Consider the following 15,057-nt stretch of genomic DNA (forward strand, 5'->3'; position numbering starts at 1 on the left):
AGGTGAAGGCTGACAAGGACCTGAATCTCTGTGGTGACTGTGTGTGTAGAGAGATGGAGACGTATGTGAATGCTTCTGTAAATGTAGAAATGATAGAATTTGGCAAAGGATCAAGTGTCTGAGGTGAGGAGGCTCAAAGCATTAATGACGCTGAGGTTTCAAGACTGCTTCAACAAGATGATGGTCATGTGGTCAGTAGGGCCAGGGAAGTTTCAGTTGGATTTGAGAGAAAAGATAAAATGCTTCATTTGCCCTTCTCCAATGTACTTATTACATTTTATTTCATATTCTAGTTAGTAATATCCTGGTCTTGACTCCTTGATTGTACAGTGAACTCCTCAGGTTCATAAGATTTAGAACTGGAGTCTTACTGATCGTATAGTCCTATGTTCTCAGTTTACAAGGGAAGAAATTGAGATCCAAAGAGGTTAAATTGCTGAAGGTCTCAGAGATAGTAAGAAGCTGAGCCAGGATTTGAGCCTGCATCTTGTGGCTTGAAATCCAAGGATCTTTACACTACCCACACCATACCACCCTTGCAGACGGGCTCCATACCAAATTTATTTTTATGCCCCTCTCCATCTTAGTGTCTTATACGTAGCAGGCACCTAATAGACTTGTTGGATTAAATTCACAGGCAGCTGGGGCAGCTAGGTGGCACAGTGAATAGAGCACCAGCCCTGGATTCAGGAGGACCTGAGTTCAAATCTGGCCTCAGACACTTAATACAAAAACTAGTCGTGTGACCTTGGGCAAGTCACTTAACCCCAATTGCCCCCCCCCCCAATAAAAAAAATAAATTCACAGGGAGCAAGCAGATGGTGGCATTGAGGAATAGGTCACTTGGCCCTCACCTAGGATCCAGGCTGAGTGAAGTCAGTGCATACAACCTGCAGATTCTGCTCTTTCAATTCTTCCTTTCTCAGTTCAGTGTCCAACTGTCCCTTTTGACTTACAGCCGTACAGAATGAACGGGACCGGATCAGCACACGGAGATCAAGCTATGAAGACAGCAGTCTCCCTTCCATCAATGCCCTCCTGCAGGCTGAAGTACTCTCCCAGCAGGTACCAGGCCAGCCTTAGCAGGACAGGGGTGGGAGAGAGAGGTGCAGGTGGGGGTGGAGGAGAACATGGAGGAGGCCTGGAGGGCTCCCAGAATACTGCAGACACCAAGGGGAAATGTGCTTGGAATATTTCAAGAGATCTATAGGACCATAGAACTTTACAACAGAGAAGACTGAATGTTAGTGCTGGGATAAATCTTAGAACATAGAATGTTAGAGCTGAAAGGAATCTCAAAACAAAGGATGCATGAGCAGCAAGGGGCCTTCTCATCCAGTTCATCTCTCTTGTTCAAAGACAGACAGACAGACAGACAGTCAGATACAGATAGAGAGACAGAGAGGAAGGGGGGGGGGGGGGGAGAGAGAGAGAGAGAGAGAGAGAGAGAAGGAAGGAGGGAAGGAGGGAGAGAGAGACTCAAAAAGAGGAGTGTGATTTAGCCAGGATCAGACATCTAGTTCTGGCAGAGCTGGTACAGCAAGGAGATAATTAGGTCCCCCGAGTCTTATGGGATTTTCTGATCCCAACCAGCAGGGTCAGGTCAGGCAACCACAGCCCTTAAGTTCTGGCAGGGAGCATACAGGACCATCCTCACCAAGTTTAGCAGCTTTGGGGTCTCCAACTTCCTCTCCTCTTCTGAGACTTCTGTAGCCATCAGTGATAGCTTGTGGGTCAATCCCAGGGACTCTCTAGACCAGGGTTTTGCCTGAAATCATCATTCAAAAGGCTCATTCGGGGGTAGGCAGGGCTGTCTGGATAGGGATAAGGACCACATGCCTGGCCTTACCCTATACCCCCTCATTGAGTATAATGCTAATTCTTGTAGTATGTAAATCCACCTTTTTATAGTATATAAATCCACCTTTTCACATTAGAAAAAATTCTTACCCCAAATTAATGTAGTTTGATGGAAAGTATGAACGGTGGGCTTAAAGTTGGGGAGACCTGGGTTCTAGAATCATTTTTTCCATATGTAATCTGTGTGATCTTGGGCAGGTCATTTCTTTCTGAGTAGCCTTTTCCTTCTTTGAAAAATGAGCAGGTTTGCTGAAGGGCTCTTGCTGGCCCCCTTCCAGCTTTGACATTCTATGACCAGGATTCTGCTACCTAGTATCCTCATCAATATTTGTGATGGATTGACAGTGCCTCTGTGACATTGGGCAAGTCATTTTTCCTTTCTGGTCTTGACTTTGTCAACTAATTCCCTGTGTGATCCTAGACAGATCACTCCTCCTCTTTGTGTCTTGGGTTTCTAATCTATGAAAAACTTCCAAGGTAGGGGTTAAAAATATTTTGATAACTATATTTCAATATAATTGGTCTCCTATATATTCATTTGTATTATATTTTATTCATTTAAAAATTTTATTCTGGGAAGTGCCGGTAGGCTTCTCTGGACGGCTCGTGGGGGCCATGACACACACACAAAAAATTAAGAACCCTGCTCTAAGGTTCTTTTCTGCTCTAAACTCAATGAGAATATGATTCTAAGTCTGAGGAAAAAGAAAAACCACCAAGCCTGTGATCAGAAATCTGTTTCTTCTGCCTTCACTCTACTCCTCACCCATAATAATCTCCCTCTCCTCAATATAAACCCTTTGCCTCCCTGGCAGATCACATCTCCCATCTCAGGAGTCAATGGGGACATCCGGGCCAAGAAAATTGCTAGCATTGCTGATGTATGTGAATCCATGAAGGAGCAGCTTTTGGTGCTGGTGGAATGGGCCAAATATATCCCTGCCTTCTGTGAACTACCCCTGGATGATCAGGTGAGGTTCCTCAGAATGATTCTTATCACTATGTGTGTTCGGGTATCCCAGAAAGTAGCCTTGGGTACATTAGAACATCTTTGGGGGGGGAGTTATCACTGCCATTTGAGGTGCTATGGATATACTCTGTGGATACATGGTGACCACCTGGAATTTACCTCCTAGAAATGGCATGGGGCCTGCTTCTGGTAATGGTGATGAGGCAGCAAGATAATGATGGAAAGAACAATAAATTTGGTATCAGAAGACCAGGTCGCAATCTCAGCTCTGCCCCTTAGTACCTGTGTGGCCTTGACCTAGTAATCTTTCCTTTCTGGGCCTCAGTTTCCTTCACCATAAAATAAGAAGTTAGATTAAATGATCTCTCAGGTCTCTTCCAACTTTAAGCCTGTGATATGACTGAGGCCATGCAGTGAGTAAGTGGAAGGAGGCCTGAAGACCACCAGGATCAAAGGAGCTCAGACCATAAAACAAAATGTCAGAGTTGACAGGGACCCTTGAACATCAAGGGTCAGAGCTAGAAGTAGGGGTGTGCTGGAACTGGCTCCAGGCAGGAGCTGATTGTTAAATTTTCAGTGTGAGCATCTACACCTTAGAAATCAGTAAAAGCTATCAATTAGGGCTTAAGATGTTTATTGATTATCTAGACTTTGAGAAAGTCAGAGAGAAAATGCTGACAATACAGATTAGAGTGAAAGTGTGCAATTGCATGCATTGAGTCAGTTGCTTGTTACCAGCAAGAAGAAATCTTAGGGTCCCGTCTCTCTCAACCCCTTCATTTTGTAAAAGACAAACTAATGTCCTTTGAGATGAAGTGACTTGCCAAAGGTCATACATCAGAGATCTGGGACAAGAACCCAGGTCCGCTGACTTCTCAGCCCATTCCAGCTCCCTACCCTGCTTATGCTACTTAGCTGGCCAGGGCCTGGGTGACACCTTCCTGCTTGGACCTCTAAACCTTTCTCCCTCTCCTCCCTACTCAGACCGCCCTTGACTTTAAAAAGCTCTTGGCAGACTGATCATAACACCCACAGTGTCACTAGCTGATAAAGCTTGACTTGTTCCCCCTCCCAGTGTTATTGGCATTATCCCACTATGACATCCTAAGGGAATGAAAAATGGCAGAATTTCAGTGACAGATTCATTTAGGGGACAAGGGGGGCCTTCCAGAACACTTCAAATAATACCTGCATGTGAGGCTAGGCCGTCATTCTAGAGCAGGTGAAGAAGTAATTTGTCCTGCCTTCCATATAACCAGTGGTTCCAGGGACTAGTGTAAAGACCATTGAGTTTGTGATCAGAGTGCTGAAGCTGAATGTCTGCTCTTCTATTTACTATCTGTGTGGTATAAGGAAGTCACTTCTTTGATAGGGATCTCCGTTTTTCCAATTTGTAGGATATGAGGGGTAGACTGACTGAGCTCTAAAGTTCTCTTCACCTGTGAACTCCAGGACTCTCATTCTTCAAAGAATGGTCTGATGTGGGACTCTGGCAGGGCACCAGCTCTTTGCCCTCCTGCCCAGAGAGGGGCTCATTCTTCTCCAACTGCTTGAGCTGTTCCTCTCTCCACCCCCCATGCCAGGCTCAGGTCCATGCATTAATGTTTAATCACTGCTGTTCCTCCCCAGGGGTCCCAGTGGGTTTAGAGACACTACTAAGCCAACCAATTGTTAACCTCCTTCTCTCACCTAAACCTTGGAACCACTCCTGGGCAGGGGCTCAGGACATTCTCCAGGGGCAGTGATGGGTGGCAGATAGCAAGAGGAATAATTAACCCCCAGCCCCCAGCAATGGCTGGTGTGGTGGCCAACACAAGCGGCCAAAATGGCCTTGGGAAACAGCTAAACTGGGCTGCTCTTGCTGTATGAGAAACCTTCCTAGGAGAATATTGCTGGTTGGGTCACACTGAATACCTCCTGCCTCCAGGTGGATGAGAGGGTAGCGTGCCCTGGAGACCCCCAACAAGTTCACTTCCTTAGCTGTGTTTGATTTGAGTCAAATCACTCTCCTCCTCTGAGCCTTCGTTTTTCCATCTTTAAAATGACTGTTAGACTAAATAATCTCTAAGTTCCTTCCATCAGGACCTAACATTCGGCATTCTGTTTTAAGACTCCTTCCAAATCAGAATGTCTACTATCCTGCTCAGACACAGGGAATTAGAGCTGCTCCTTTCTCTCGGACTCAGAGTTAGAAGACTTGGGTTGGTGTCCGAGCTTTGCCACTAATTTGCTGTTCCATCTTGGTTGGGTAGATGATCTCCCTGGGCCTCAATTTCTTCATCTGTAGAATGGTTACTTTAATCCCTGCCTTGCTGAACCCCTCAGGGACGCTGGTATGAGTTAGTGAATGAATAGAAAAGTACTTTATAAATGGTAAAATCCTATAGAAAGGGAAGGCATGGTTATTGTTCTGATAGCAGAACCGAAGAGGCTGGTGGTCCAAGGGCAGAGAGCAGCCTTGAGACTGGCCAAAGCTTAGCACTAGTTACCAGCAGTGCTGGGATACGAGGCTTCTACATTCTAGTCGCCTGATGTAGAAGGCACATGGCCTCATCCAGACTGGCAACCTCTTGGGGGCACAGGTTTACATGCTTCCCTGTACGGGGCTCTTGAGGCAAAGGAGAAAGAGCAGGGATGAAAACCAATTTTCAGCCAAGGAGTTTACTCCTTTCCTCTTGGGTAGGAGAATGGAGTGGCAGGTACAGGAGGATTGTCTCCTAGCAAGTTATTGGTTACTTTCTTCCCAAGCCCTAAGGAAAGAGGCTGGCTGAGGGGAGAACTTGTTACCTCTTGCTCTGAGCAGTAGGTGTTTTCAGTCTTCCTGATTCTGCCTTGCAGATTGGAGCACCATAGTTACCAACTGTCCAGCATTTTTTGCCCAGTGATGTATAGCTGTTCTTATATAAGTATAACAGGGACAATAATAAATAGCTAGCACTTTATACTACCCTAGTAGTCTGTGTAACATCTGTCAAAAAATAGACCAGCCAGCCAGGTCGCTTGGTTGCTTTGAGTCTCAGTTACTTCATCCGTAAAATGAGAGGGGCCATAGTAGATGACTTCTAAGGTTCTTCCTAGCTCCAAATCCATTATTCTATGACCTCCCTTGAATCCCCCTAGGATGCTAACCCTTCTCTCTCTTGAATTTCAGGTGGCCCTGCTTCGGGCTCATGCTGGGGAACACCTGCTGCTGGGGGCCACCAAACGGTCCATGGTTTTCAAAGACGTGTTGCTGTTAGGTGAGTGCTCTGGCTTTTAATTCTGCTTGACCAGTTGACCTGGAAGGGAACATCCATAAGGAAATGCCAAGCCAAATGAAGGCCATGGGAAGAAGAGTATCATGAGCGTTTCCTGCCTTGGGTGGGGAGAGTCATTGAGGAATGAAAAGTAGAGAATCTTGACTCTCTTAGCAGAATCTGTCTTACCTCCAAAGCACCAAATCCATGGTTTGCGGTCTGCTGAAAAGACCTTTCTTTAGATGTGACCTTTTAGGGCATCATGTGGTAGAGCCCTGGACGCAGTGTCTACCTCAGTATTCCATTTGTAAAATGGAAATCAGTGAGATTGTTCAGTGGAATGAGAAGGGCGCTGGATTTGGAGTCAGGAGGTCTGGTTTCAAATCCTGACTCTGCCAATTACTCCTTTTACCTTTCTGGTTCCCAGTTTCCACATCTGCAAAATAAGCAGGATGGACAAGATGATGGATCTGTAAGGTCCTTTCTGGCTCTAGATGGATGGATGACCTTATGGCTCCTGCCCTGCTGGCCCCATGGGCTATTGTGAGGATCATGAAAGATTATGCCTGTAAAAAGGATTTTGCAACCACAAAGCTTAATATAAACACCAGCTATTGTTATTAGAATGGAAACATGTTATTTTCAATGCCTGCCATATATATGCATGCATGCATATATGTATATATATTTACACACTCACATGCATATATGTATATACATGTACAAAATGTATAAGTATGCACATATGGATGTAAATGGGCATGGCATATGTGTGTATGTGTGTCTAGTTAAATGTACAAGTATGTGCATGTGTGCACATGTGTAACCCAGAGATACATATATAAATTATGTTTCTGTGTGCTGTTGTTATATGGGTGTGCACACACACCACACATTAGTCCTCAGAATGTTCACTGATTTGATTGGACTCCTGTGGCCTCTCCCCGACACATTCAGGAAATGATTATATCATCCCACGGCACTGCCCCGAATTGGTGGAAATGAACCGTGTTGCCATGAGAATCCTGGACGAGTTGGTGCAGCCCTTCCAAGAGCTTCAGATTGATGACAATGAATATGCCTGTCTAAAGGCCATCATCTTCTTTGACCCAGGTACCTGAACTCAAGCAAGCTACCCAAACCCCTAATTTAGTGGGAACAAGTCCCATCAGTCCTTAACCTGATCGGAGTCTGTCATTCCCAAATATTCAGTCCCTGAGCCTGTTGTTGTCCTAGAGCCTGTTGTCCCAGAAAGGACCCAGGGAAGTCAGGTCTCCCAAAGGCCTGATACTGGCAGGGTTTGACACCCCTGCTGAGCCACAAAACAACCATATGATTCGTAGGTTCATTGTCGGGATCTTTGCTACAAAGTTGGAAGAAACCTCAGGCCATCCAGTCTAACTCTTCCTGTTTTACAGCCGAGGAAGCTCTCCAGGCCTGTGAAGAGCAGGTGATTTGCCCAAGGTCATATGTGTAATAAACATCGGAGGTGGAATTTGAACCCAGGTCCTTAGACTCCACAGCCAAAAGTCTTTAAAAATGTGCTACACTTTTTCAAAGATAACTGATATTTTTTTAGTGCCCTCAGGTTTGCAAAGCACTTTCTGTACTAGTACTTTCCCTTTGCATGCCTCTCTATTATTCCCAGTGTATCCTTGTTTGTACATAGTCGTTTTCCTTTTGTCTCCTTCATTCAAGAGAGACAAATTCAAGACTGTGAATATCTTGAAAGCAGGGACTGTCTTTTATCTTTCTTTGCATCCTTCTCACTTTGCACAGTGCCTGGTGCATAGTTAGTCACTTAATAAATCTTTATTGACTGATCTTGAGGGAGAGGTTGCTTTCTCCCTTCTTGTTTCTGCACAGCACCAAGGATAGGGCCAGGAATAGAGTAGGTGCACAGACTGAGAATTGCTTTTCTGGTGCTCTGATCAGAGCCAAAACCTTGGACTGGATGAACCACAGGGCTGAGATTGGCTGGTGTAGCGAAGAGAGTACCTTACTCCTGACCTGGGCTCTGGTTCAGGCTCCCCTTTTAACTTGGAGCATAAAACTGGACAAGTTCCTTTCATTTTCTGGATCTCTGTTGTCTCATCTGTAAAATGGAGGAAGCACAAGTGTTGGATTTGGAGTCAGGGAACCTGGGTTTGAATCCTGCCTCTGCCATTTTAGTGCCTGTGTGACCTTAGTCAAGTCACTGTCATCTCTGGGCCTCAGTTTTCTCCTCTGAAAAATAAGAGGTTAGGATTAAATGACTTCTAAGTTTCCTTTCAATTTCAAATCTAGGGCTTTAATCTAGGATCTAGGATCCTATAAAATAATTCTATGGAATCACTTACCTACCTTCTTGAGGTTCCTTCCAGTTCCAGGAGCTAAAATTCTTTTTCTTTGGAAATAGAAGTCATGGGGGCAGTTAGGTGCCCAAGTGAATAGAGCACCGGCCCTGGAGTCAGGAGGACCTGAGTTCAAATCCAGCCTCAAACACTTAACCCTTACCAGCCATGTAACCTTGGGCAAGTCACTTAACCTCAATTGCCCTGCCTTCCCCCACTCCGAAAAGAAAAAAAAATAGATGTCATGGTTCTAATTCCATAGCTCCAACATTAATGCAATGTAAAGACCCTACAATGAGTAGTCAGAACACCTGCCACTAGCTCGCTGTATGGCCTTGAGGAAATAGTTTCCCTTCTCTGGGCCAGTTTCCTCCTTCGGAAAATGAGGGGATTGGACTAGACCAGCCCTTCTAAAACTGTGGGTCAAGACCCCATATGAGGTCAAGAAAAGTTTGGCAACAGTAAAAGGTTTCTGAATGCTCAATGACCAAAAATTAATTAAAATAAAAGGCGTAATGACTGAGGTGTTTCTGGCAGTGCTTGCCCATGTTGCATTTAGACTTCACTGCAGTCTTGCTTCTGAACACAAAGCATGGGAACTTTGCACCACGTGTGCCCTCAGATCACACAATGCCAAGGACCACTGCCGAAAGGGGAAAGGGATTGCGAGTGGAAAAAGCTTAAGAAGCCCTGGGCTGGACGATTTCCAAGACCCTTTCTGGGTCAAAGAATCTCTGTTCTATGGCCCTCTCTCCTCTGACTTTCCTTGGCCACAGGCTCCTTCCAACACCACAGGCCTGTGACTCACACCTTTCTTGCATTTCCTCCCTCCCCCATTACAGATGCCAAAGGGCTGAGTGACCCTGGTAAAATCAAGCGGATGCGGTCGCAGGTGCAGGTGAGCCTGGAGGACTACATCAATGACCGGCAGTACGACTCGCGGGGTCGCTTTGGGGAGCTGCTGCTGCTGCTGCCCACCCTGCAAAGCATCACCTGGCAGATGATTGAGCAGATACAGTTCATCAAACTCTTTGGTGTGACCAAGATCGACAACCTGCTGCAGGAGATGCTGCTGGGGGGTCTGTTCCAGTCATCTTCTCCCTGCCCTCCCCCGACCCTGCCTGCACCCACCACCGAGGGGGAGGGGAGGTCCTCACTCAAGTCACCAACACATGGCATTTGCCCCAGCTGTCCCCACCGTGGAGTGGTATTGGAGGCCTTGTAGACTTAAAAGTCAGAATGGCCCTTAGAACACAGAATGTCAGAGCTGGGAGGGGCCTTAGAACACAGAATGTCAGAGCTGGGAGGGGCCTGAGAACACAGAATGTCAGAGCTGGGAGGGGCCTTAGAACACAGAATGTCAGAGCTGGGAGGGGCCTTAGAACACAGAATGTCAGAGCTGGGAGGGGACTTAGAACACAGAATGCCAAAACTAGGAGGGTTTTAGAACACATGGAATGTTATATCTGGAAGGGGCCTTTTAGGGATTATGTAGTTCAAATCCCTCATTTAACTGAGGGAAACGGAAGCCCAGAGAATGAAAGTATTATTCAAGCTTATTTAGCTAAACAAGAAACCATGTCTCATTTTATTCCCAGCATCCTAGTTTGAGAGAAGTAGGATAGATATTAAGCTCTTGTGACCTAGTGTTCCTACTTTTAATCTCTTCGTTTTCAGGATCTTCCAGTGAAGCACCCCACACTCACCACCCACTGCACCCTCACTTGGTGCCAGAGAACATGGGCACCAATGTGATAGTTGCCAACACCATGCCTGCCCAGATCAGCAATGGACAGATGTGTGAGTGGCCCCGTCCTGGGTGGCGGACAGGTGGGCAGCCTGGGCTCTTCTGGGGAGAGGGAGAGGTGGGCATGGGAAGTCTCAAGGATCTGGGGCTGAAGGTTCTTCATTGTGGAGTCAGAGGTAGGGCTCTGCTCTGCTCTCCAGGGTGGGAGAGAAGCAAAACAAGGTGGTCTGCACACACGGATCAGTTTTATAAAGCTGAGACTGGAATAAGATAGAATGAGCTCTTGACCTCTCAGAGAAGGAGGGGATATGCATGCCCTCCCTAGCACGCCAGGCCACAAGGTAGCTACTTAGGTACTTTCTGCTTTTTCCCCAAAGGGCAGGTTCCTCTCAGACCACCATGTTTTTTGTTTTGGGGTGGGGAAGTCTGGCTCCCTTGCTCAAGCTAGAAGAAGAGAGACAATGATGATGGGAATAGAGAGGGGGTGTCCTAGAGTGTAGGGAAAAGTATTCCAGTCAGAAACTTACCACCTTTCTGTTCCAACCCATTTAACCATGAGCCCTCATAGAATCTCAAATTTTCGAGTTGGAAAAATCTTTAGACCATAGAACATAGAATGTTAGAACTGGAAAGAACCAGAGATTATCTAGTTTATTGCCCTTATGATACAGCTATGGAAGCTGAGACCTGGGATTAATGACTTGGTTCAAAGTCCCAAAGTGAGTTAGTGCCAGAACCAGGACTAGAATGTGGATCTCTTGACTACCAAGTTCAGGGTTTTTTTTTTTTCATTACAACTTACTGCCTCCTATTCCCAGAGGCTTTTTTTTTTGTCTCTCAGGGACCTCAAACTCTGACTGAGTGGGTGTATTTGTCTTCTTGTCCTTCCAGCCACTCCTGAGACCCCACAACCCTCTCCGCCAGCCAGCTCAGGACCTGAACCCTACAAGCTACTGCCAGGAGCCATCGCCACAGTGGTCAAGCCTCCTTCAGCCATCCCTCAGCCCACCATCACCAAACAGGAGGTCATCTAACATGGGGCTGGAGGGGTCAGGGGAGGCCAGCCAGACACTGCCCTTCCCCAGCCTGGCTTTGTCCTTCCCTGGCCTCCAGAGGGACTAGTTCCCTGAGAACTCCCAGCGTTCTTGGTGAAGGAGGACAACAATGAGACCTGCCCTGGGATCATAAAGGCACAACGGAGAACCAGGGTTCAGGCCGAGGGCTCCAGCTACCAACCTAAATGCCTTCATGCAATCCTCTTCTTATTTGGGGGGACAGTGATGGAGACTAGGAATAGTCACCTTTGGGTGAGGCTAATTGTTTGTCAACATTTTCTCCCTACCCAACCAGTTTCCTCATCTCCTGACTCTTCCCCAAAACAGCTGCCACCTTTTCCTTTTGGAATCTTTCTAGAACTACCAGTTAGGACATCCACCCTATCTTCCCCTTTGGAGACTAAAAGCCCTGAGATTCAGAGTCCTTTGGGGAAAGGATGAACTGGGCCAGGACTCTCTCTGCCTACTGCCACTGCCATTCCAGTCCCAATATCCCCAAGAACTTTCATTCAGAAGAAATCTTCTTCTCCAGACTGGAGAAGACTCAAAGAGACTGAAATTGTGATCATTCAGTCATTTGACAAACTTTATGAAGCATCTACTGGACCAAACTTTGTGCCAAGCACTATATGGAACACAGATGAAGAAGACTCAGGCCCCACGCTTAAGGAGCTAGCCAAGAAGACAAGAAACACAAGCATAAAATGATTAGAGAACAATTCAAGGCAATAAAAATGTCGTAGGAATCCAGGAGAAGGGAAAGATTCACTGTGAATTGGGGGTGGTCCAATAGGGCTTCACAGAAGATTTGTGTAGACAAATAGGGAAGATATTCCTACTGGGGGGAGAAGCCTGAGCAAAGGTACAGACCTGAGAATCAGTCCTGTTTGTGATGAGGCCAAGTGCCTTCAGGTACAGTGAGTTGTGGTCTTCGGTAAGGTGAGGCTAGCAAATGGACAGCCTTCAAAGCCAGTATGGGCTTGTTCTTTTCCTGTTGTAGGTTCTTCGACCAGGGAGAGGGCAAAGGTTACCCTCAACTCAAAAGAGTTCTCAGGGCAATAAAGTCAGTGGTTTCTCCCTGCTATTCTGTTATTCCCCCTCATCATGGAGAGAGGACAAAATCTGTGGTTTCCCTCTTAAATTTTGACCCATCCCAGGGCTAAATTAGCCTCAAATCCAGGTTTGAAGCTGTAATTCTTTTCTCCCAACTCATTCTCTTTTCAGGGAATGCTAGGATGGGAGGTCAGCAGATTGGTCCTTTGAGCCTCCTGGGGACTCCCATTCTGTTAGATGGTGGGTGTTTGAGGGCTAGAGGGGACATAGTACAGACATTTAGTACATCACTTCCCCAGAGGCTACTGACAAGTCAGAGCTATAGAGAAGTAATGCCAAAGCTAGAGATGATGGGTAGAAACTTCTCAAACTGGTTGCCTCTTCTTTAGCACAGCTTTTCAGAGGATGTCAGAATGTCAGAGCTGGAAGAGATCTTGGGGATGTACCATCAAGTCCAACCCTCTCCTTTTAGAGAGGAGCCCAGAGAGGACAAGTGAATTGTCCAAGGTCACATAGGTAGTCAGTGGAATTATCCCCATGCTTCAAAGACAACAAATCCTTCTAGCAGCCAAGACTGTAAACAGAGGTAGCCATAGTTAAACTCTGAAACCTACAGATTCCTCTGGTCTTTTTGGTGCTGCTTCCTCCTCCCAGAGGTGACCCCTCAGGACTCTTAAAGAACTATGTGTTCTGCTGCTTTCTGCCTACTAGAGAATAGACTCAAAGGTACTCTTTTATAGCTAGGCAGTTTGAGAGGTGCTAAGAAGTTCTACCTGCCCTGCCTAAATCCCCAACCAGTTGGTCTATAAACACCAATTTAAATCTTCATGCCTTTGGATTTTTCCATCTTCCAGAGCCTCCTCTTAAAATCCAGGGCATGGAAGGAGAGGAGGGAAGGTACCAAACACCAATTCCAACAAATTTAACAATTTGGTGCACATGGAAAAGTCCCAGGTTCAGTAGAGTGTCGTGGCAAAGACCAAGCCCTCAACATCCCCAGGCTTTACATTTCCTCCCTCTCTCCAAGCTTCCTGAGATCCACTAAGGCCACACTAGGGAAGGGAAGTGTGAAGGAAAGGTGAGTTATTGCCTTTGTCTATATTCCCCCTGACAACCATTCTCTCTAGGGCCAAATTTGCACAAATATTTCTGGGCATGGCCTGGTATGTCTGGGCATTTGAACCTATTTGGGGATGGAAGTGGATATATGTATGTAGGGAGGGAGGGGGGAGGATTCAGTAACAACTGAAGTCATCCTGGGAGCGGGAATAAGGTAGAATCTAAGCTGCCACCATCCTCCTCAAACCCTGGTCACTGGGCTTTCTTGCAATTATGTGCCCAGGTCAAGGGGACATTGTCTTTCCCATAGCAGTCCTATCTCATGATCCCCATGAGGTGGAGGTGGCAAATTCCTTGGCATTTTCCAAGCTGGGTTGTACACCAGAGTTTCTACCACCATCACCACCACCCTCTTGGCATGGTCTCAATGGCCTCCTCAGAAACCCTGAAGGTCCTTCCGGGAGTCAAGGGAGGAAGAGGAAGTGACTGAAAGTTGTCAACATTGTAATGGCAAAGCCAATCATGTTCACTAAATTATTGTGTAATTTGCCTTGATCATCTCTAATTGTGTAATTCCAGATAATTCCAAACCCCCAGGGTCATTGCAATGTTCCAGTTATTAGGACATGCTCCTCTCTTCCCTCAAAAAAATTCTAAGGGAGATGAGAATGGGGGCATGACCTTTTGGACCCTTCCCATTGCCATCATTGCCATCCAGTAGGGAAAGAACACTTCTTAGCCCTAGTTTGTATTTCAAAAAAGTTTTTTTTAAACCTTCAAAATAAATACTAAGGATGTTTTCTAACTCTTCCCAGATGGATGGTTTCCCCCCTTTCTTATAAACTCATAAAGCATCAGAATTGGAAGATACCGTGGGACATAGAATATCAGAGCAGGAACACAAAATATCAGAACTGGAGGGACTTTAGAACATAGACAATTAGAGTTGGAAGGTACCTTGCACATCTAATTCAATCCCTTTATTTTACAAATGAGGGAACTGTGGGTTGCTCAATGTCATACAACAAATTAGAAGCAAAGCTGACACTAGAATCATACAGTCCTAGGGTCTGAAGATCCATTTTAGGTCATCCAGTTTATTCTCACCCAATTCAGGAGCCCCTTCTTTAGCATCTCCATTAAGGGCTCACCCAAATTCTGCTCAAACATTTCCAACAATGGGAAGTACTCTATCATGGATCAGCTATTATTGTGAGCTCTTCCTGAAAATGAGCTGGAATCTACCTCCCAACAACTTCCATTCATTGATACAAACTCTGGACGTCATGAGGAATGCTTTCTTTCTCTTCCCATTTATAACCCTTCAGTAATTTGAAGATAGTAGTCCTATTTCCATTAAGACTGTTCTTCTCCAAACTAAACACTTTTAATTTGCCAGTGAAAGTTAATTTAAAATTCTTCTTGGGGGAAATGTGTGTGTATATGTGTACATGTATCTTTGTGTGTTCATGTCTGTGTGTGGTGGGGGAGATTTCAATGAAGGGGGGGGTCTAAAAAGGTTTGGGAGTGTAGGTGAGGTTAACTGTTTAAAGACTGTTCAAAGCTAAGGGAGTCAGTACAGAGTTCTTGCATCAACAACTGCATATACAATCCAAAATGCATGGGGAAAAAAAAGGTAAAGGTGGCATGGATACATTTTGCAAAAGCACATCATGTTTCTGAGAAAAACAAATGCAAGAAATTTTTCATCCTGGTCCCAGCTACGAGCCCAGCAGAACAGAGT

The 15,057-nt window shown here is 45.8% G+C and overlaps 1 protein-coding gene across 2 annotated transcripts in view; it reads left to right on the top strand.

Moving 5' to 3' along the window:
• The window catches only part of HNF4A (hepatocyte nuclear factor 4 alpha), a 33,529-nt gene extending 19,400 nt beyond the window's left edge, over window positions 1-14,129 (top strand). The window contains exons 4-10 of one of the 2 annotated variants that reach the window (XM_069071821.1): window positions 959-1,065; window positions 2,676-2,831; window positions 5,982-6,069; window positions 7,024-7,179; window positions 9,242-9,478; window positions 10,077-10,229; window positions 11,038-14,129. In XM_069071821.1, coding sequence (XP_068927922.1) covers window positions 959-1,065; window positions 2,676-2,831; window positions 5,982-6,069; window positions 7,024-7,179; window positions 9,242-9,478; window positions 10,077-10,229; window positions 11,038-11,180 — 1,040 coding nt within the window. In that variant the 3' untranslated portion in view covers window positions 11,181-14,129. The remainder of the gene's footprint in view (window positions 1-958; window positions 1,066-2,675; window positions 2,832-5,981; window positions 6,070-7,023; window positions 7,180-9,241; window positions 9,479-10,076; window positions 10,230-11,037) is intronic. The other variant, XM_069071822.1, reaches the window with a different exon arrangement.
• The last annotated feature ends 928 nt before the right edge of the window (window positions 14,130-15,057 follow it).

The sequence above is a fragment of the Petaurus breviceps genome, unplaced genomic scaffold, assembly GCF_028583685.1.
Source record: "Petaurus breviceps papuanus isolate PSGF00001 unplaced genomic scaffold, PetGlider_PUasm1.0 90845, whole genome shotgun sequence".
Lineage (NCBI taxonomy): Eukaryota > Metazoa > Chordata > Mammalia > Diprotodontia > Petauridae > Petaurus > Petaurus breviceps.